This window comes from Drosophila arizonae, chromosome 4 (assembly GCF_054131065.1).
Source record: "Drosophila arizonae isolate 15081-1271.41 chromosome 4, UAZ_ARI_1.0, whole genome shotgun sequence".
Taxonomy (NCBI): domain Eukaryota; kingdom Metazoa; phylum Arthropoda; class Insecta; order Diptera; family Drosophilidae; genus Drosophila; species Drosophila arizonae.
The window spans coordinates 6,375,958-6,398,393 of NC_142924.1; the positions used below are offsets into that span (position 1 = coordinate 6,375,958).

Here is a 22,436-nt window from a genome sequence, read left to right on the forward strand (position 1 = left end):
GCGAATTGGCGGTAAACCTCATTGTAAATTCCGAAATACCCTCATTTTAAACTGTGCTATTATATATTTTAATTCACTGTATGTTAAGCATGTACACATATATCTTACTCTAAGTTAAGCAGATTATAACTGTACCTCATTGTAAATTTAGGAGACAATTATTTTGCCTCACAGCAAGTTTAGTGATGTCTATAATGTATTAAATCTATCAATAATAATTTAGCTGCACTTTGAGCATTTAATATACTATATCAAATCAAGCAACCAAATCTATTATTAGCTCATTCTCTTCTATATTCCGTCAGTTCAATTTGTACAAATATTCCAACCACTCAGACCTGGTCATAATTACTTTGCTTATAGCTCTGTCAGTTGCATCATTGTTATTTTTAGCAGCCGCATGTAAATAATTGCATTAAAGTGCATATTTTATGGGGCATATTCTCTTTCTATTGTAGGCAATCCGGACACATTAATCTGCGGCAACTGCCGGGAATGCTTCAGTGAGCTGTCTGAGTTATTGGACCACAAGAAAAGTTACTGCAAGCTGAGGTTCACATGCAAGTGCCAGGACGTGGCCTTTGCAGCGAGTAAGTCTTACGATTCTTTGCACTTTACACTGAGAGGGGCTGGCATGAAGGGTGGCGGGGCGGGGCCGGCTATGTCGGCAATTAATTTATGATTGTTAAACACATTTTGTGCTCCATGGCCATGTGGGTTTCGTCGTAGGGGTGGGAGAGGCTTGCGCCGCTGCTGGTTGCGAGTCAGCAACATCTGTCTGGCGTTTCATTTAAAATTGAGTTATTTATGCGACTTAGCCCGGCCCAGACCCAACTTAAGTAACTAATTAATTCTTGCATGTTTCATCCGTTCACGCACACATAGAGACGCCGCCAACGAGCGCCAAATTGCTTTGCGCCGTTTGCAAGGATGCGTTCGCCAATCCCTGGGACTTGATGGTCCACGCACAGGCCGCACACATGGTTAACATTTACGAGCTGGGCGATGAGGTCACCAATTCGACCAACGGCAATCGCAGCCCCAACAACAGCAATGCCAGCGATGCGACCAATGGACATGCTGCTGCTGCTGCTGCAGCTGCAGCTGCAACTGTTGTTGCCGATGATGAGACAACAGCCATAACAAAGCACATGCCAACGTCAGCAACACTTAACATGGAGCCAAATAACAATAACAAAATTAGCAACAATAACAACAACAACAACACAAACATCAACAACAACATCAATGGGCACAGCTCACCCATAGCCCACAGCAACAACAACAACAACAACGGCAGCAACATTGCTGCTGCCACTGCCATGGATGTTGCTGCTGATGCTGACATTGACGCCGATGCTGCTGCTGCTGCCGCTGCTGCTGCTGGCGTCGCAGCTGTGGTCGCTAACGATGGACACGTCAGCGGCAGCGATACGGAGACCCACTGCATGGACAGCGTCCTCTGTGCCAGTCCCAAGGAGGTGCGTCTGCTGCCACCAACTGTTGCCACAATTGCTGTAGCCAAGAAAACACTTTTCTCTTTGCAGGATCAGCAGCGCGATGATCTGTCGCTGGACGGACGGCTGTCCAGCAGCTCGCAGACCCATCACTCGGATGACCTCAATGTGAATATCAAGCTGATTAACGGTTCCGTGTCCTCGCGCGGCAGCTCGCCCGGCCTGGAGTCGGATGAGCCGCCGGCAACGCGCGCCTGCATTGTGCGCACCCTGAGCATTGTGAGTATGGGTTGGGTTGAGATTAAAGATGAATATATACTTCATATGTGAAAAATCGAATTATCGATTAAGACTGGCGAATTATTAGATCTGAATCTGAGAGATAATGTTAGCTAGGGTGATAAAAGTATATAGGGCATTCCCTTTGAGCATATAAAATATAATTATATACAAGAAATATAATATAATATAAAATATATATATGTGCATCCGTTTGTGCTAGAATAATATCGATAAACATAGAAATTATTGGAGAGCTCTTAAGTACAGTTCCGTTAATAATCTGAATTATTATATAAGCAGGAGGGAGGCTGCTACTATAACTTTCTACAAGGCAGTTCCTAGTCGTCTACTATCATTTTTATCCACCATAAGATAATTTTGTAATCAAATTGAATCTCTAAATTAACAGGACTGTTTCTAGTCTGAGACTTTTTAATATATTTATCTTCTAGTATTATCTTTTCAAATTAACTTTTCATTTCATATTTTATTTGATTTTTTTATCTTTCCAGGAGGCGGCTGCTGCTACAGCCACGCCCACTGCGAACGCTTTGAGCCTGATGTCGAACGGGCTCAGCTTGGCGCTGGCTCCGCAATAAGTCGAATCTCGGCAATCAACTGGACTAAAGCAGAATCAAAAGCGTGGCAAGGGAAACGTTTAATGCAGATAATTTAGCTATTAAGAATGTTTTAAGTAGTGTGGGAAGGAAGAGAGGAGTGTTTGAGGAGTATTAAAAATACTCGACTGGCTTTTGGCTTGTGTGTAATGGGAAATGTAATCGTGAGTGCGATGCAAGTGCAATTTATTCAGTATTTTTGTACTAGAGACTTAAACTGAACAAAGTTAAAACAGAATAAATAAATAAATAAATATATAAAGTTAAAAACGAAATGAACGTAAATTACAACAAACATATCATTTTAACTAGGCAACTAGGTATTACAGTAGCTATAACAAATATAACTAATTAAATAATATATGTACTATAAATATAAAGATATATATATCGCTTATCGTGTCTGTATTTTGTTTTGCTTAGCATATTTTTGGGTTTCAAAACTGCATATGAGAACATATAGGTAAAAGAAAATCGTAAAAAAGGTCAAATAGCAAAAAACAGTCCTTAAAAGAGAGCTTTGTATATAGATAAAAGATAACCGATCACCGATAACCGATAACAGTTAAAGGAACCGTAATTACTCAATTATAATTAGCTGACAGAAACAACCCAAAACTTATATTTTATATATGAAAACATAATTACACTAATATTTATTGCATACGTACATATATCTATACTTAACAAGCCAACCAATATTATTATTCAAAATACGTACCATGTGTATCAAATGTAGCATAGTGAAAAAAAAAAAAAAACAACAGGTGTTTCATAAACAAGAGAAAAACGAGAACCTTTGCAAATGTTCCCAGCAAAAATAATAAGGCTTAAAACTTACATAATTGAATTAATATTTAATATTAAAATACACACATGTGTACTATATCGAATGTAGCTGCTGTGTAAATAGTTTATATATATATATGAAAAAAAAAAAGAAACTTATTGTTAACAGTAACAACATTCAATTCAATGTCCTCCAGCTAAACATGTAAACAGGCCATAACAAAACCAAAAAGAAATGTATTTAATAAATGAATATTATTAAAAGAAAATATACCAAGAATATTTATTTGTATGTTTATAATTTAGTTTTTATTTAATTTAAATTACTTCAACTTCTCTGGGGACCAAGTGAAAGTTCGCCTAACGCATTTGAAATTCTATTTTGGCAAAGCTCATTAAAATAAATGATGATCAACTGCAACACACGACGCAAACAAGACAGGCACAACAAGGACACTGCAAACATTGTTGAAAGCAAAGTGCACGTTAATGAAAAGCGCCAACAAAAGGTGAGGCGAGGTAGTGCCCCCCACCCCCACCCCCCCTTGCTCTGCTGCTTGACAAACTTTTGGGCACACAATGCTGAAAATGCAGTTAACTTTATTAAAATGGCTCGCAACGTGTTGTGTTACGTTGCGTTGCGTTGCGCCGCGTGTCCTTGCCGCAGGACAACACCCGAAAGTAGACAACAACAACAACAAAAACGAAAAAAAAAAAACAATCTTTATGGCCAGCTGCAGCTCTCGACATGGTCTGGTTGAGCGTCTGCAACGTGTGGCGTTCGTTTAGTTTCTGTTTCCGCTTCTGTTTCCGTTTCGAGGTCGAGTTAAGCGTCTGCGGCTGACTCCTGGATTTAAAATGCATGAGCGTTGGCCGACATGGGCCACAGCAGCCGCTATTCAATTTGACCAGGGCTGGGCGCAACTTAAAGCTAATTAGAATGCCTCGCCCAGTGCCAGTTCTCAGTATGTGGATACCGCAAAGGTAACATTTAGCCAGCTAAAAATTACGACTGGCAGCTCCCACTGGCTGGGGACCTGGCCAGAGCGTGTGTGGCAAATTGCGCCGGCTTGCCCAATGAACTAATTGAAATGACACCAAAAAAGGGGAAAGAACAAAAAAAAATGAAGGAAACTAGCGCAAACAATAGTATTTCACACCATCAACACTTACGTAGGTTTCACACGGCGTATGCGTGATGCGGCAGCTGCGTGCCTTAATGGGCAATTCCTTGGAGGGCGGCAGCGTTGCACCCCAGCGACCAGAGTGAAGCAACACTTGCCAGCTATATAAGGTGAGCCGCTGCCTGGCGCTGGCCTGACTGTGTTAAGGTACTCGGACTCGGTCATGTCGTCGAATAGCACTCAGCCACAGACGCCCATCACTGGCCTGGAGGTGCCCCGGGCACCGCATGCCGGAATGCTGGCCACATCCAGCCAGTGGAAGCGCGCTGCCTTGATGGCCAAATCGGCGTCGGCTTGCCGCGAGACCAATTCAGACGACAGCGAAGATGAGGTGGATACCAAGCGACAGATCAAATACGGCAGCGGCTTCCAAGCGGCCAAGGCAATCATCCATGAGTACTGCGATTACAGTACGATTCACGGCATCCGGTATCTGGGCGAGAAGAAGCGGCCCTGGCTGGAGCGTCTGTTCTGGGTCAGTGTCTTTCTGCTTTCGATCTTCACCTGCTTCAAGCTGACCATGAACATCTGGGACAAGTGGAACAACAATCCGGTCATTGTCAGTTTTGCCGAGAAGTCGACGCCCGTCTGGCAAATCCCGTTCCCCACCGTCACCGTCTGCCCGGAGACCAAGTCGCGTCAATCCGTATTCAACTTCACTAACGCCTATTGGCAAATTCGCGATTTCCGCGGTAATGTCACTGGAGTTAAAGATTTCAATGAACATGAGTGAGTATCTAGTAGAAGGAGTAACTGACTCGCTCGGATTGGCTCGGAAAATATCCTGAAAAGAACCAAGACTTTTCTATCTCAGTGTTAGCTTAACCAAAACCTATCTGAACTCTTTACAGCTATTTGTTTTACGATGCTGTGAGTCAGGTGTGCGATCCACCTTTGCACGACATACCCCTCGGCGATGCACGACGCAAGGGCATTGAGATTATTGATACGCTGACCGAAGTGAAGCCCCTGTTTAATGACACATTTTTGGATTGCAAGTGGCGCAATTCGCCCACCAAGTGCAAGGAGATCTTTCACAAGGTCGTCACTGAGGATGGCGTCTGCTACAGCTTCAATGCGCTGAGTCCAGCCGAGATCTATCGAGCCGAGGGGTAAGTCGATTAAATAGTTCGGCCAAGTCCGTATCAATCGAAATCTTGGTCTGTGCAGCATCATACCCGACATTATATTTCGCGAGGAGAATCGCTTGACCACCGAGTGGACTGTGGAGGATGGCTATAGCCTAAGTGCCAATGAATCCACCTATCCACATCGTGTGCTGGGCCCTGGCGCCAAGGCGGGCTTGTACCTCTTTATGGGTGGCATTGAGGAGGACTTTGATGACATGTGCCGTGGCCCCGTGCAAGGTTTCAAGGTAGGGTATTCAGAGAGTCAAGGACTAGGCCTCTAGCCCTCTCCATCTCCCGGTTTAGATACTGCTGCACACGCCTGGCGAGGTGGCGCAGACATCGCGTCAATACTTTCGCATACCCTTCGACCAGGAGGTGCTCATTTCGATACGACCCAAGATTATCACCACCTCGGACGGCCTGAAGCACTACGAGCCGCACAGGCGACAGTGCTACTTCCAGAGAGAGCGTCGCCTGCGCTACTTCAACACCTACTCGCAGACCAACTGTGAGCTGGAGTGTCTGGCGAATTTCACGCTCTCGGAGTGCGGCTGTGTCAAGTTCTCTATGCCGCGTGAGTTTCTAATGGAACTCTTTGAGTCGAGTTCGTTAGACTAATGCCGGGTATCCATGCTTTATCCCTCAGACAATGTAAATGTGCCCGTTTGTGGCCTGGGTAACTTGACGTGCTACAACGAGGCCGAGGACAAGTTGCTGGTGCAGGAGTTCAACCAGAGCGTGGCCACCAAGGCCGACAATGTGCGTGGCCAAACGGACTGCAACTGTTTGCCCTCGTGCACCTCGATTGCGTATGAGGCGGAAATATCGCAGGCCGACTTCGACTACAAAACAGTTGCCAAGAAGGACAAATCGGAAGAAGACGATGAGGCGAAGCGGCAGGGGTACGAATGGAACTCAAGCGCTTTAAGGTTATCTATCTGTGAACTCTCTCTCTCTCTCTCTCTCCCTCTCTCCCTCTCTTTATCGTTTAGCATGAAAATGTCGCGCGTTTCCATATTCTTCAAGGAGGCACAGTTTTTGACCTCACGCCGCTCCGAGCTCTACGGCACCACCGACTTTTTGGCCAATTGTGGCGGCCTGCTGGGCCTCTTCATGGGCGTATCCACATTGAGCATTGTGGAGCTTGTCTACTTCTGCACGGTGCGTTTGATATCCAATTTGCGTATGCGCCGCAAGACACGCAAGGAGCTCTCCCAGGCCGCCAGCAAGGAGGCCTAAGCACGGGCTGCTGCTTATCAATAAACCAGTGGCAATTCGTGAAGGATGCTCTTCAGTTTCAGTATCACTCCATCTCTCCCTCTCTCTCTCTCTCTTTCTGTCTCTCTTTCGTTCTCTATGTCTGCGTGTGTGCAAACAATGGAAATAAATTTGTACTCTTAGCACAGTCAGCACTTGGAGTGGGTAACCAACTTGGGATATACATACATACATACATATGTATGTGCGTATGCATGCATGCAAACCCGCATGCTGCCAAAGTCAAACGTTGTGTGTGTGTGTGTGTGCATTTCAAATGGAATCAATTATTTTATTGTGTGATTTGCAGCTGCAATTCAATTCGATTGCCAAAAGTCAACAGACGCCGCAGCGATTGAGACAAGGCCTCATCTTTAGCCTTCGCATATGTTATGCAGAGACAGGCCTTTGATTTGCCAGCCAGCTAGACGCTAGAGATCCAGACAGCCCACGTACAGACATATACATATCTATCTATCTATCTATCTAGATATGGGGGCGACGTCTCGTACCTTTAGCTATGCAAATAGCTCGCAGCTTCGTTTGAGTTGTGTGCGTGCGGCTCTAATGGAAATCCAATTGAATTAAGTTAATAATGTTGGCAAATATTTAAACAATAGCAGCAATTTATGCACACACACACACACACATGCACGCACACACACTCAAACTATCAGCTGCAATTGTCATTTAGTTTAATTCAATTTGCATGCACGATTCGCGGCCTTTATTAGCATATCATTGGCAACAGTTGTGCAACAGTTGTGTGTGCTGCCAGCTACGTGAGGCTCAGCTACTGAAATATGCATGCCACACACACACTTACATACACTCGCTTGCACGCTGAGTTCATTATGGCAACAAGTGTCGAAATGTGTCGAAATATTGCAAATAAAGTTGACACATTTGCATACCTAATAAAATTTTCCATGCACATGCGGAAAAGTTGTGAGAGTGCAACAATGGGGCGCAGCCTTTTGCATGCCACATGCAGCAGCAGGCATAAAAGTGTGGCATGTGTGCATGTGTGTGTGTGTGTGTGTGTGCGTGTGTGTGTGCATTTGGCACTTTCCACTTCAACGCGGCATTTCTGCACGCCAATTTTTATTCAGCGTACAAAAACAAAAGTTAAAATGAAATTTATGACATTTTTATATCGATGTCTGTCGTGGCTGTCTCCTGAGGTTTATCGATCACATATATATTATAATATATATACTCGCAAATAAAAGCATGAGTGGCACTGAAGTATTATGGCTGGCTTGGCTCGGTTAAGTGAAAGCGCGAAATTCTGTGTGCAGAGTGAATGTTTCTTTATTTTTCCTGCACTTTAAATATAATTCAGAGAGCTTAAGTTAAGCCGGGTACGAATCGACTGTTATCGATTCAGCAATAATTATCCATAGGCATTTTTTAATGAGCTGTATTTAAGTATGCGAAAAGTGGACTGTGGATATGGAGGATACCAAAATCGATAACAAGCGATTAATTTATATTGCAATAATAATTGATACAAAGTTTTTGAATTAAGTATGATAAATAAGATAAGGAATTGAATAGATATGGAATACCCATAAGCACTTACCTTGGATTATTCAATTGTTATCGATAACTAGCACAGCCTTAGCCCTGTAAGCAAAGGAGCAAAAATCGAAAAAACGTTATATACTAATTGTTAACAAGTTATCAATCACACCATTTTTACAACATCTATCCCTTTAATGAATCAAAATTTTTTAAATATGCTGACAATCAATAATAGCTGCTAATAGTCGATTAATTGAATGCCATCGATAGTCAAGATCTAGCTGAGTTTTATATGACTACTCGCCCCGAGTCCTCTACGAGAAACAATTTAATCATATCTTGAACATGCAGCTATAACTTTTATGAAAGCTCACATGAATATGAGTGTGTGCTTGCGTGTGTATGTGTTTTCATCCGTTTGTCGCATTGCCAGCTGAAATGTGCATAATGTGACATTGGCTATTAGCGACTGAAAGCAGCTCCTCAACTTTGGCCGATGTCAGTAATCAATTTGCATTTAAAATCGTCAGACGGCAGCAGGCAGACGGCAATAAACAGAGAGCGAGAGAGAGAGAGAGGGAGAGAGAGAGGTATAACTTTAGCACAACATGACATCTGACATTGGCAGTAACAGCAGCAGCAGCAGCAACAACAACAACAACAATAACAACGTCAACAACTTGACAGGCCAAAACTCCATAACAATATCAATAAAAAAGTTGTTTGCGCTTTTGTAGCAATTGCAAAAGAAATTGCAGCGAATTTGTAATTAAACTTTAGCACAATGCAACGTGCAGTTGTCCGCAGTGTCTGACTACAACAACAACAGCCAACAAAATACCTAGCAACAGTCAGTCAAACAACAGCAGCAACAACAACTGAAACTGCAACAACATTGGGCAAAAGTTCGCTTCATTTGCTTGGCATAGCTTTAAATTTCCGGTTTCCGGTTTTAGGCGTTACCCCACACTGGCCAGGCGCTGTCGCGGCTGGTCGCCAATGGCGGCCATGTTTGTTTGTATTTAAGTCGGTTTCTGAGCAACATTTTGCGGCATGCAACAGCACGCGGCTGTCATGTCAGCGCGACTCTGGCTGCTAGTTAGATGGCTGTGGCTGACTGCTTAAGCGGAAATGACTTGAATGCTTTGCCAGGCACACACACACACACACACACACACACTCGCAGACGTGTGTCACACGTGGCGTATGCGGAATTTCGCACTCGATTGCCAGGCGCACCTTTGGCTGTAGAAAGTTTCGTGTAACGCGATTAGCGGTTTGCATTTTGTTAGCAACTCCCAAATGCCGTTTGCATATGCAATAGACAAACAGCTGCAACAAACAAGCAAACAAACAACAACAACAACTGCAACAACTGCAACAAACAGTAATCGCTGGCTTCGCTTTCAGCCAAGTTTGAAAAGTCATTAAAAACTTTAAATGCGAATTTCGCAAATTTTGATTAAACTGCGCAGCTTGAAGATGTTGCGACAGAACAATTAATAAAATATGCATAGACCAAATTGGTTTCTTCCTTGTGGCAAATCAATGTTTATCGTGACATCAATTGCCAATTGACACACACTCACACACTCACGCACACACACATATCAATATATGCCGACATTGTCACGTAAACATGAGGCAAGGCATTTGTATGCAAACCGCGCACTAAATTAGATTCTTTTTTACTGCATTGGCATCGCCTGCTCCTGATGATGACAAGCAGGCATCCAACGGTATGCGGACGCGAATGCGGATGCGAATGCGAATGCGGTTACGGATATGCTTCGTTTCGCTGTCCTTGCAGCAACAGCAGCGTGGACGATAAAATGCGTAAGCTCGTTAAAATTGCAGGCATCGCTCCTCTTATAATACGAATAATGATCGAATGATAGACCAAGCGAGGGCACTGCCAGTCGACTTCTCTTCCTCTCTGTCTCTCCCTCTCCTCACTGCGTGCTGCGTAATGCATAGCGAAATATTTGATTTCAGTCTTCGGTAGGTTAGCGTATCAATGAACCCCTCTTTGGCTCGGCACATAAAATGTTGATGCGCGTGTGAAAGGTCTGTTGAATGAGGTCTTAACGCAAAGTCTGTGGCCTCTTAAACTTATATTCCATTGCGTGAGACATGTAAATTTTGATGTTCACACCAGTTTCGCTAATGGGAAAACTACATACATATGCATATGTTTGTGTTTATTTGTCTAACGTGCTGTTCCACATGTTGTTGAGAATAACATTAACTGCGTACTTGTAGTCAAGGGATCTTGTATTAAAGTAGAGCCAAATCTTGAATAGTTTCAATAGGATATATTTACCATAGTATAAATAAAATAATAAAATATATTAAAAAATATATTCAATAAAAAAATTTTATGTATATTTAATTAAATTTTCTTTTTTATAATAAGAGTTTGTCAGACTAAACTTTCAAGTGCGATATCATAGCTCATCCCACTTAAATTTGATTAAGATCTCTTAACAAACACAGGAGTTCTCATATATATGTATAGAAATATATATATATTTTTTTAAGTATTTGAGGAATAGATTCTTATCCCATATACATAGACAGTTCTATATATAAGACATTCAGTTAGTTGAAGTCATTTATGACTTATACTATATACCATATAATTTTCTTGATTTTCATTTTCTACTTTCTATATATACTTATACTTAAATACTTATAATTTCTCTTTTCTTTTATTTTTCACACAGCGGGTCCCATTCATAGATCTCATTACAAATCATATTTAAATATTTATAATTTCTCTATATAGAAACGTTGAAACCGAATGAAATCCCGCCTTTGTTGAGAATATAATCTAAAGCCAACAACAGCAGAAACTGTTTGCTGCCGCAAGTGCGACTCATTCCACATTGTTTATCCGCATCTTTACGAGAGCTGCGTTCTGTTGGCCCAGTGAACATAAATTAAATACACTCACATACAGACTCGGACTCGGATACTCGTACTTATTATGCATTACCTAATGAAAAGTGGGTGGATGCCGGGTGGCAGCAGCAGCAGGAACTCTCAGGAGGCGTGGCGAGGCGAGGCGAGGCGAGGCGAGGCGTAAGCAAATAATAAATAAATAAATAAACGAAAAGCGCAAATAACATTTGAGCGCCAGATTTAATTTCTAACGTTGAGTGCGCATATTAAAACAGGCAGCCAGGACGTGAAAGCCAACAACAATGTGAGCTGTTGGCTGAGAGGGGCGGGGCGGGGCGGGGCAGCAAACAAAGATGATGCGGATATCACTGCGTCTGCTGCCCGGAGGAAGTGCAGCGGAAATGCGGGTCGAAGACCAAAAAGAAACAATAAAACCAACGGAGTGAGAGAGAGAGAGGGAGGCAGTGTGAAAGAGATAGCAGAAGTGAGAAAGCCGGCAAATGTTGGCAAATTAAACACGCCAAGTGTTGGGCGTGGCGGAAGGCGTAATAGAAGTTAGCGCGGGTAAACAATGAATTACGGAATCATGAAAGCAAATTGACTTTAATGCAAAAATCAAATATTTACACAGCGCGAGAAAAACTGAACGGCAATGCAATTGCAATGCAAGAGCGAAAAGAAACCAGAGGGAGGGAGGGAGGTAGGCAGGAGCCAACAGATATACAGACGCAGATAAAAGACAAACAAAATACAAACAAAGGCAACACACACACAAACAAATTGAGGTTATGTTAGACGTTGCTCTGGCCCTAAAAACTCGTTTCGGCACTTAAATGCCAATGCAAACACACACAGAGAGGGAGAGAGAGAGAGAGAGAGAGGGAGAGGGAGAGCTTGTCTGAGCTTAGATGTAACTGGGCATTGGGTTGGGTTTTTGGGGGTCTGCGGCATATCCGGTTTTTGAGTGTACGTTATTAGCCCTTCGGCCGGCTGGCTGGCTGTCCGGCGTGTCTGCATTTTACGATTTCATTCATTTTTGTGGCTGCCATTCGACGCCGCAAAATATGCAACAAAATTTTATTTCCAGCTTCCCACACTAGAGCCGAAATAAAAATAAAAACTATTATCTAATGTTCTGCAAAGCGGCGAATGGCAAATAGCGAATGGCCAGCATTCATTTTCATCCAGCAGCTTTATGGAAATTTTTCAATTTCTCTAAGAATTTTCCAATTAGAAAACAAGCAACGGTCATTACTTCAGCTGCCATTTCCCAACCCAAAATACCCGGAACAAAAAAAGAAAGGGAGAGTCTATAAAAAATGGATGATATCTAGTGGATACATGAGCACAAATCTGAAAACCATAAAAGTGTCGCCCCAAAAACCCAAAGCGACAACCGACAATCGAGAATCGAGAATCGAGAAGCCAACAAGTGAAATTGAAACATTGCACGGATACAAATTGATGATGAAGTGTCCTCCGAGTCCTGCGGGATTTTTTGTTCGACTCTTTATGGCTCCACAGAGGGCATGGCGAATATGTGAATTGCCTTGCATTGGCAAATGCACTGAGATGCCCTTCTGGATGACCTACAATAGTTCTCTATATATACATATATATGGAAAGTTCATGGATAATTTATAGCGTATGGCAAATGCGAATGGTAGATAATTATTGAGTTTTATTAATAGACACATTTTATGAATATTGATTTCTAAGTTTATGATAAAAGTGTTGAATATTTATGAATATATATAGAAGTGGAGAATGGAAAATACAATATGTAGTAATTAACTAAGTCTACATGCATAATTTAGAAAAACCTTTTTAACACTCTTCTTAAATATCTTGAGTATAAGAAATATATAAGTATTTATTATAAAATTTCAATGACAACTTTTAGTGAGGGACAATTTTTAATTTTTCAATATTGTTGATATATACATATATATTTATTTATATTAAAATATATATTAAATATACATATTAATTAATTTAAAAAATTTTAATATTATTGATTAAAAAATAGATATATAAATATTGTATAAAATTTTTTTTATGTAAAAAAACGTAAAAAAAGAGTTATGTAAAAAATTAAAAATAAAACTATAAAGTCGGTACATTAAAAGATAACACAGTTTTTCAAAGACATTCTAACATAACGTAAAATCTATTAACATCCACTCTCCCCATTTGTCGTTAGAGCATTTCAAATTCGACTTGCCGCACTTCAGCTGTTCGTCATCATTCAGTGTTCCCGTTACATATTACTTTTTATTGCGATGCGAGGCGATGATTGACACCTCGTCTGGCAATAAATTTTTAATTTTCAAAGCGCTGTGATAGACTCTCACTGACTGCCATCTAGTAGACTGCCTGCCTGCCTGGCTGGTTGGATGACTTTTACTGAGTGACTAACCGAGGACACGCTCTCGATGCGAAGCTTGTTAAATTCAAATTAGAGCCTGGCTGCCTCATAGAGTTGGCGCTGACAGCGAAGATAAATGACAGTGCGCTGTGCGATCGCAACAAATTAACCTTGTTAGGGGCTGCAGCCAGCAACAGTTACAAGTGTATGTAATTTTTTATCGTCTCTTGAGCAGACAGAGCCCACCCGACCGCCACCTCCTCCCCCTGCCAAGAAGCTGCAGCTCGTTGGCCCACTGACTGACTGACTTATGAATGGCGTGTGGCAGTGCTTGAAGTCGAAAAGAGTCGAGTCGAATCGTGCGATGGAGGGGGGAGAGTGGGCGTAGCTCTACTACAGCTCTCTGCTCAGCATCGATAAATCAGTTTGTATATCAAATTGAATTCACGAGCGTGCACTTGACACCAGCACACGCACATTTATCAGCCCAGCTCGGCCCACCCTCTCCCCTCTCCGCGACCTACTAACTGCAGTTCATGTGCTGCAAGCTGAGAACAACAAGAATCTTTGGCTTTAACTGGCGTATGAAAGCGAAGCCACAAAATTTTAATTTCAGCTAAGAGCGAAGGCAACAGAAATAAAAGCAAAAAAATATTAGCGCTTTTGCATTATAAATTATTCATTACATTGGGCGCCGGCCACGCCCACTGGCAGCCACCGCGCGCTGACGGCTGCTCGTTTGCACCTAATTTGATTTTTAGTTGTGTTGAATGGGTCTACAGCGCCCAGACCACACTCTGCTTATCTCTCCCTCTCTCTCTCACCCTCCCTCTCTCTCTCTCTTTCTCTATCACTTTCTGGTTGCGAGCTAGCACTGGCTGCGTTGCGGTTTAGCCCGTGGCAATCTTTTTTGTTGCTACTGCCACACACACAGCGAAGGCAGCAAAAACATGTGAAGCAGGAGTATTGGCCACGCCTTGGCTCTTGCCCGTTTGCCATCTTTTGGGTTTCATTCATTGGAGTCCGTCGAAAAAATGTCTGTTATGTGGCTGGCAGAATTCTGCAGTAATTAATGGCAACTGTTTGATTAAAAAATTCCATAGACTGGAGACGTTCATATGAACCGAACCGAACCGAACCGGATCCAACCAAAACTGAACTAAGCGAAACCGAGGCAAACACCGCAGCAAATCTATGCAAATTCCACAAATCGCTTCAGCGTGGCAACTTGACATTTCTTGTCTGTTTTTAATTTTTTTTTTTTTTATATTTATACATATGTTACTCTTGCATTTGATATGTATGTTTAGGCTGCAGAGTTATTTGATATTTTGTTTGGTGTTTGTACACCTGATAATATTCAATTACATTTTCTAAATACTTCAAAAGCAATTTAAACTCAAATATTTATATGTTTTTGTTTGCCATATATATTTAATTGCCATTGATAAAATCAGAGCTCATACACATAAAAAAAATGGTAAGCGCTTATATAAAATTACATATATGGAAGTGGGATAAAGAATTTCCCGATTTTGTCTCAACAGAGCTCGGTTAAATGATGTCAGATCTTCAAGAACCTAGGCCAGTTTGAGCTTTATATTTAAGAAACTTTAAAGCAGTATAGCTACATTGTCTAACAGAAATGATATTTATACCATTACTACTATTTATACAATATACTATGATATACTAATATCAACTGTAGCTTAGCCATGCCATACTTATGCCATAGGTCTTTTGATTTCCACTGATGTTTTCTCCAGATAAATTCTCTTGCATTCAGCTTCATTGTATACTAGTCTAAAATTCAGTCTATAGTGGTACAAGTCTAAAGTGGAACATCTTGCCAAGATTAAAGTTGGCATTTAAAACGAGCTCATAATTAGATGATAGAAATATTCAATGTCTATTCAACCAAATCTTCATAGAACTCATGCTATTGTAGTTAATTTCATAATCAAAAAATTAGTTTCCATTCCGTTTCAGCTGGCAGTAAATAAATCGGCGTCTGAGAGTCTGAGAATTGGTCGGCCAGTCAATGCCCCTGGGAGGAACTGGTCATTGATTGGATTTCGCTGGCTTATCCTATCCTTCATTATCGCATGCTGGGTTAGTTAATGAACGGCAGGTGTACATCTCTATTGATACATGTTGATATACTTCACTGAAAGGTCTCAGCCATCATCGATGTCCACCACTGCTCGGTGATTGTCTACCACTATTCGGGTACTCCAAACTGTGATTTTGTGAAATATGAAGCTGTTATGCTTGCGGGGTCTCTGCTAGTGTCTATCGTTTTAATATTGGGATTTATCTTGCTGCTCTTTCAGAACTTGAAGACATTGCGCACTGTAAGTCGTGAAGTATTCGATATTCTATTGTTATCCCCGATATTATATGATATCCTTCTGCAGTACTTGACAGGTCTGCTGGCCTGTAGCTGGCTGCAGCTAATGATCAACATGGTGCTGACACAGACCTATCCGCTCGTCCACGAAGTCCACGCAAAATGGGCTAAAGGCGAGAGCCTCACTAGCTATGAGATAAAGGTGAGTTGCTCTCCTCAACTCAATTTCGCTTTCCCACTTGGAGTTCCCTGCCATAGTACAAGTGCTGCGGCGCCCTGGGCCCCGATGATTATCTGCTCGCATATGGGGAATTACCGCGCAGCTGCTTCACCGCTGAAAGCCGAACGACCCATACTCTGCATTCCACGGGCTGTCTCCATGCGAATGGAAAAGGCGAGCGATTCATTCACCTTGAGCTAATCACTCCGATTTTACTGGTTAGCCTGAGCGTGTAAGCATTTGGAGCGATTAATGTGCCTATCGTGTATATCGATTACAGTTAGTGCTCATCGTGATGATGACCGTTTTCTATTGCTATCTGAGGCGAATCAAGGCGCCCAAACGCAGCTGTCAAGAATTGCGTGCGGACTGCATCTTTCTCTAGTGGCAAATTGAATTTGCATTTGGAAGACAAATTGGATGGCATTGACATAGGGAATTGGATGGGAATTTCAATGGGAATTGATATTGGCAGGGACTTACACTTCTCATATTTCACCGGCTGCAATCAATAACGATAAACACTCGAGTGTCTGCCTGGCTAGCTGCTTGGCTGGCTGCCTGAATCCTTGTTAGCCATTGTCCGAGTGTCCGTGTATCCGAGCTCTGCTCGCTCTGCATATGCATGAGCCAATAAAGAAATCAACAAAGGCGAATTGAAAACTATTGCAAATACCCAAACAACAGCTCGGACAGCTAACCAGCTGAATACTCGGAAACAATATACAAAAGCGAAATGCAGCCAGGCGACTGAGCACATATTCAAGGACAATCGGATGACTTGGACCAGGATGTTCGAGAGTTTTTACATATTTCAGCTGTCTGTCTGTCTGTGTGTCTGTGTGCATATACATTTTATTGTTGTCAACATTAAATGAAAAACAATTTTCTTGCCCGTCCAAATGCATAAAACATGCCCAGCAGTACGTCTAACTTTATGGCTAAATAGTTTGCTGCGGCCCAAGCAGTTAATACTACTTTTTCTGTAATTCTTTTTTTTCCAGCTGCTCGACAATTTGGCAAAACTTTTCCGCCACAGACCTCCATAACCATAACAATAACAATAACAACACTTTGGTCAAGCTGCTGAGCTGCCGAGCTGGCGATGGGTCCCATTGCAAAGTTTATGGCTGCAAAGGCGAGCACAACTCGGGGCTAACTGAAAAACCAAAAGGGGTCATGTGGCTCATTAAACTTTGGCCAACAATTTTTTGTGCGCTTCCCGCCGCGTCACCTCGCCTCCGCTGCCGCCAAAGCGCAAAGACAAACAAAAAGTTTTGCACTAAATATTTTGCGTCCCTGTGAAAAAAGAATGAAGATAAATATGTGCATAAATATGTATATGGAGTGGGCAGCGCTACATGGGGATGAGCCTGGGCGTGAGGCATAAAATTATGGCACACATACGCCCCATTAAATGTTGAACTAATGTGAAGGGCAGCGCTTAAGGGGTGCAGGTATCAACTAGAGAAATGGGTTATTCAGATAGAGAGAAATGGAGGAGAGAAAGAGTGAGTGGTACATAGAAATAGAGAGAGAGAGAGAGAGAGAGAGAGAGAGAGGGAGAGCGAGAGAGGAATGAGAGAACGATAAGATAGAGAGAGATAGAGAGAGAGACAGGGAGATGATAGACAGAGAGAAAGATGTATAGTACAAGATAAAGAAAAAGCGGCACAGAGTGAGAGAGAGCATAAGAACGAGATATAAGGAAAGAGTCAAAGAGTGAGTATGAGAGGGAAGGATAGAGAAAGAGAGAGAAGAGGGGAGACTGTAACTGGAGAGAGGGACAAAACTAGTAAATGAAGTATGTGACCAGAATCATAGAAAGAGAGAGAAGAGGGGAGACTGTAGCTGGAGAGAGGGACAAAACTAGTAAATGAAGTATGTGACCAGAATCATAGATGGTAGAGAAAGGGAGAAAAATAAACGTATGGATTCAAAGAGAGAGATAGAGAGAGATGGAGAGAGATGGAGAGAGAGAGGGAGAGAGAAAGAGGAATAAGACAGCGACGAGGAAGCAAAAAAGAAAGAAATAATAAAGAAAGATCGAGAGACATAGAGCGGCTGAGATAGATACAGAAGCAGTTACATTGTGGGAGGGAGTATGAGAGTGTATATGGAAGAATGGAACAAAGTTAGACGGAGCAGAGCCAATGATAGAGAGCGGTACAGAAGGAAATGAAATGCGGATATGAGAGATGGAACAGTGAGAGAGAGAAACGGACAGAGGTGCAACAATAAACCTGGATTGTTATGGATTGCGCATTATATCATATGCATATATACATATACATATACATATATGAATATCTTATATAATATCGTCAAAATAGAGCTGCTTATCAAACAACTCAACAAGTTTTGCCAACGTCTTGCTGAGCTGTTGTCAAGCTAATGTCGCGACATAATGTCGCCAACTGCCATTAACTGGGCAGAGACAGACGATGGAGCCAAGTGGAGTGCAGGTAACAAATAAACCAGCTAAAATTGCTAAAATTAACAAAAATAAACAAAGACAATTGCTTATAGTTTTTTTCGCAACTAAATTTTAATTAGTGTGATCAACAACAGTTACAACAAGAGCTGAGCGCCAGGGCTCAACCTAGTAGCCCCAGTGGGAGCCGAAACCATCGAAGCTGACGTGAGCGACGCCAATGGCGGGCGAGTACTTCACATAGGCAGCGGGGGCAGCAAGGGGTGCGGCATATGAGGCAACTGGAGCGGCATAGGTCTTGGCCAGAACGGGAGCTGGAGCAGCGTAGGAAACAGTCTTGGCGAGAACTGGAGCTGGGGCAGAGTAGGTGACAGCTGGAGCGGCATAGGAGACGGTCTTGGCCAGCACGGGAGCAGGAGCAGCGTAGGTGACAGCTGGAGCAGGAGCAGCAGCATAGATCGACTTGGTGACCACGGCAGCAGGTGCACTGTAGAGAGTCTTGGGCGTGTAGACGTTGTTGGTGGTGCGCGAGTCCACCTTGCTGAAGCTGGAGTAGGGTGTCACGACGCTCTTGGACTGGGTGGCGACGGTGCCGCCGAACGAGCGCACCACATTATGCTGGGTGGTGCCAACGGCATCGAAATGTGGCTGCGCCACCTTGGTCAGCACGGGAGCAGCGGCCACATAACTGGTTGGAGCCAGGTAGCCAGCATTGGCGGCGCCGAGCACAGCGCAGATGGAGAGGAGGACGTATTGGAATGCCATGACTGCTGGGTGAGGTTGTTGTTTAACTGCAACTGGAATGGTTACTGATGCCTAACTGGAGCGGCGCCGCAGCTTAAATAGCCAAAAAACCAACGGGCCAAAATTTGCTCGCCAAAAAATTTCACGGTCGCAATGGCCTTAACATTTGCGAGGCAGCGCGACTTAGGCCTAAGCCGGCGCCCCAAAGAAACCAAAACTGAAACTGGTTCAATGGGTCGGCAAATGACGAGCCAAAAAGCCGTCCAAATTGGAGCTCGAACTGGAGTTGGAATTGGAGTTGGAGTCGATGTCGATGTCGAAGTTCGAAAAGTGAATTATTTTGAATACTATCAGCAGCTCATAAATTTTCCGGAGAACAACAACAACAGCAAAAAACTTTTATTGCGTTCGCGCGTATTTTTCCATTAAATTGAGTTCAACTCAAGCAGCAAATATGCCCCGCCCACCACGGCCCAGTCAAGGACTCTTCAGCTTGTGTCAACTTTTTGCTGTGGGGATGTTATTTTTCTTTTTCTTTTTTTTTTTTTTTACTCTTGTTGTTTATGATTTTTGTACTTTCGTGCAAGTTTTTTGGTGCTGCTCCTGTGGCGCACGGGGCGCATGATGAATATTTATTGAAATTACCAAAGTTGCCGCCTGTCCCCCAAATTGAATTGTGTTGCCAACTTGGGATGACTGCCACGCCCCATTTCTTTAGCCGCCTGTGTTTTAGATACTCGCATTTCTGTTGTTTTTTTTTTCTTTTTTGTTTTTGGCAAATTGTTATTAATTTTACACGTGTGCCGTTGAGTCCGTCGCTCAGCAAACGTAATTACGACGTTTAATTTATGGTCACAAATTGGCTTTCAAATAATTGCCAAATACTCAACGGACAGACAGAGAGACATTGAGACAGTCAGACAGACAATCCGGCTCAGCAATACAACAATTTCGCATCTCTCATTGTGGGCCGGCTCAATTACCAAACATTCGTCGTTTTGGCACGCGTCAGCCGCGTATAAAAGCCGCAACATTTTGGCCAAATCAGCATCAGTCGCAGCCCAGTCAGCCGTCAGCTAGCAACAGTTATTCGTTCCATTCCGCACAATGGCCTTCCGTTACGTCATCTCCCTCTGCGCCCTGGTGGCCTATGCCAATGCCGGCCTCTTGGCCAGCCATGTGGCCGTGGCTAATCCTGCCGTGGATGCCGTTGCCTCCACGCAGCAAAATGTGGTGCGCTCCTTCGGCGGCACCGTCTCCAGCTACTCCAAGGCCGTTGACACGCCCTACTCCAGCGTGCGCAAGACAGACACTCGTGTCCAGAACAATGTGTACACCCCGGCCATTGCAAAGACCACCTATGCGGCTCCTCTGTACACTCAGGCCACGCCTCTCGTGCAGAAGACTGTCTACGCTGCTCAAGCTCCAGTGCTGGCCAAGACCGTGTCCTATGGCGCCCCATCCTTCACCTACTCGGCACCTGCTCCGGTTGTGGCCAAGACTGTTTCCTATGGTGCTCCAGCTGTCACCTACTCTGCTCCGGCTCCCGTTCTGGCCAAGACCGTCTCGTATGCTGCTCCTGCTCCAGTTCTGGCCAAGACCGTCTCCTACGCTGCTCCTGCTCCTGTGCTGTCCAAGACTGTCTACTCGGCACCCGTGATCGCCAAGAGCTATGCCGCCCCAGCTGTCGCCTATGCCGCACCACTGGCCACCACCAACGTGAACCATGGACCAAGTGCCACCACCTACACCCACAATGCACCCGCCCTGGGCGTCTCCAGCTACGGCAGCTCCCAGACGGTGCGCTACTCGCCCGCCGAGAGCGTCTCCCACATGAGCTTCGATGGCTTCGGCACCCACTGGGGCTTCTAGACACGAGCTGGCGCCACGAATTGTTGAAACTTCTTGTTAATGTTGATTAATTCGTTAATATTGATAATAAAACATATTGAAAAAAAAAAAATCATATTTGTGTTAAACCTTGGCAAAGCTTCCGTTTCGAGGCTGGGCCGCAAGTCTTTGGCTTTGGGGCTAAGCAAAGTGAAGTGAAACAAGCCATAAACGCACAATTGTTCAATGAATTATATCAGAGCAGTTGAAAACAATTGGAGCTAGAGGTGGAGCTGGGAGTCGAAGCTGAAGCTGGAAGCCGGTTTTTGCGACGTCATTTCGTCGGGTCGTGGTGGCCTTCGCTTGGCCGCTAAGCCGCTTTCTGCGCGGCTCGTGGCGGGGGCGTGTTTACGCCTCACAATTACTATATGCCATTAATTGGATTTAACATTTATTTTCGCACACCGTCCAGCACGTTAAGTGCCCGCTGGCACTGGCGAGGGCCCATTGGCCCATTGATCTACGAAATGGACATCGACATCAAAATCCGTCTCATTGCCATTCAGTTTGGCCAGTGCAAACAGCAAACAGAGTCAATTGTGACCCGCTTAGTTGTGCCTTTTGCACTTGCCATAATTATTGTCTGTTAATTATCGGCTCATTCAGCACAGCAATCAGAGTTACATTTGCTTTCTGGGTCACTCAGCAATCACATATCATATCGTTTTTGGTACTATTTGAATTAACAAGGGTTATTGCTCTGGGTGTGTGAACTTGAAGTTGTTTGAGAATAAAAGACAAGGCTGCGCGAGACTTTGAAACTATATTTACTACTAATAAATATACATTAAATGAACATATAAATATGAAATATATATACAATATTAATGCATGCAACACATACAAAAATCTTACAGAAGTAAATAATTTCCTACCTAATTAAAACTCAAGGAAAATATACTTAATTCTATATATATTCATATATTTATTTTTATTTTATTTATATGACTTAGGCCTGTTTAAAGTGTTTGCTTATTTACAGAAGATATGCATATACATTTTTTAAATAAATATCTTAAATATCTTTCTACTTTTTTTTTTTTTTGTTATAAATAATTAAAATTATTTTAGTATAAAAAACATATTTTTTTTTTAAGTTTAGTATTAATTAATTAATTAATATTATATTTTTGCATACATGTAAATTATTGGTTAACACAAAAATATACATAAAATATATTTTATTTTATTAATTTATTTATTTATTTTATTCTCAAGGAATTATATATAATCAGATTTACTGATGAATAATATGTGAATAATATGTGTACATTAATTTTAAT

The 22,436-nt window shown here is 42.8% G+C and overlaps 5 protein-coding genes across 7 annotated transcripts in view; 4 read left to right on the forward strand and 1 right to left on the reverse strand.

Annotated features, from left to right (window-relative positions):
• The window catches only part of LOC108614409 (uncharacterized), a 36,000-nt gene extending 32,745 nt beyond the window's left edge, over positions 1 to 3,255 (forward strand). For both annotated transcript variants that reach the window (XM_089466375.1, XM_089466376.1), the window contains exons 6-9: positions 459 to 590; positions 886 to 1,481; positions 1,548 to 1,736; positions 2,252 to 3,255. In XM_089466375.1, the coding sequence (XP_089322501.1) occupies positions 459 to 590; positions 886 to 1,481; positions 1,548 to 1,736; positions 2,252 to 2,338 (1,004 nt within the window). In that variant the 3' untranslated portion in view covers positions 2,339 to 3,255. The remainder of the gene's footprint in view (positions 1 to 458; positions 591 to 885; positions 1,482 to 1,547; positions 1,737 to 2,251) is intronic.
• A 1,187-nt stretch (positions 3,256 to 4,442) lies between these two features.
• On the forward strand, positions 4,443 to 8,890 carry ppk26 (amiloride-sensitive sodium channel PPK26). Its single transcript, XM_018008521.2, has 6 exons — positions 4,443 to 5,058; positions 5,181 to 5,441; positions 5,500 to 5,704; positions 5,763 to 6,033; positions 6,106 to 6,361; positions 6,452 to 8,890. Exons 1-6 carry the CDS (start codon positions 4,493 to 4,495, stop codon positions 6,696 to 6,698), a joined length of 1,806 nt encoding a protein of 601 aa, XP_017864010.1. The 5' UTR covers positions 4,443 to 4,492; the 3' UTR covers positions 6,699 to 8,890.
• A 5,965-nt stretch (positions 8,891 to 14,855) lies between these two features.
• On the forward strand, positions 14,856 to 18,753 carry Tsp66A (Tetraspanin 66A). Of its 2 annotated transcripts, none has more exons than XM_089467316.1 (8): positions 14,856 to 14,995; positions 15,505 to 15,627; positions 15,690 to 15,881; positions 15,933 to 16,067; positions 16,124 to 16,303; positions 16,366 to 17,008; positions 17,090 to 18,550; positions 18,615 to 18,753. In XM_089467316.1, exons 1-6 carry the CDS (start codon positions 14,993 to 14,995, stop codon positions 16,468 to 16,470), a joined length of 738 nt encoding a protein of 245 aa, XP_089323442.1. In that variant the 5' UTR covers positions 14,856 to 14,992; the 3' UTR covers positions 16,471 to 17,008; positions 17,090 to 18,550; positions 18,615 to 18,753. The 2 variants fall into 2 exon arrangements, with proteins under 2 accessions (XP_089323442.1, XP_089323443.1); XM_089467317.1 differs by having other exon boundaries at positions 15,690 to 15,869.
• On the reverse strand, positions 18,688 to 19,284 carry LOC108614412 (uncharacterized). Its single transcript, XM_018008526.2, has one exon. The coding sequence runs from the start codon at positions 19,282 to 19,284 to the stop codon at positions 18,688 to 18,690; it is 597 nt and encodes a 198-aa protein (XP_017864015.1).
• Positions 19,285 to 19,513: 229 nt separating this feature from the next.
• LOC108614410 (uncharacterized) lies at positions 19,514 to 21,201 on the forward strand. Its single transcript, XM_018008524.2, has one exon. The coding sequence runs from the start codon at positions 20,371 to 20,373 to the stop codon at positions 21,133 to 21,135; it is 765 nt and encodes a 254-aa protein (XP_017864013.1). The 5' UTR covers positions 19,514 to 20,370; the 3' UTR covers positions 21,136 to 21,201.
• Positions 21,202 to 22,436: the final 1,235 nt, after the last annotated feature.

Bases quoted from the DNA above. Each gene is read 5' to 3' on its own strand.
- ppk26 (XM_018008521.2), top strand. From the start codon at position 4,493: ATGTCGTCGAATAGCACTCAGCCACAGACGCCCATCACTGGCCTGGAG. The intron at 6,034-6,105 runs GTGAGTTTCTAA...TTTATCCCTCAG, and splicing joins TGTCAAGTTCTCTATGCCGC to ACAATGTAAATGTGCCCGTT. The intron at 6,362-6,451 runs GTACGAATGGAA...TTTATCGTTTAG, and splicing joins GATGAGGCGAAGCGGCAGGG to CATGAAAATGTCGCGCGTTT.
- Tsp66A (XM_089467316.1), top strand. The intron at 15,882-15,932 runs GTATTCGATATT...ATCCTTCTGCAG, and splicing joins TGCGCACTGTAAGTCGTGAA to TACTTGACAGGTCTGCTGGC. The intron at 16,068-16,123 runs GTGAGTTGCTCT...TCCCTGCCATAG, and splicing joins TCACTAGCTATGAGATAAAG to TACAAGTGCTGCGGCGCCCT.
- LOC108614412 (XM_018008526.2), bottom strand. From the start codon at position 19,284: ATGGCATTCCAATACGTCCTCCTCTCCATCTGCGCTGTGCTCGGCGCC.
- LOC108614410 (XM_018008524.2), top strand. From the start codon at position 20,371: ATGGCCTTCCGTTACGTCATCTCCCTCTGCGCCCTGGTGGCCTATGCC.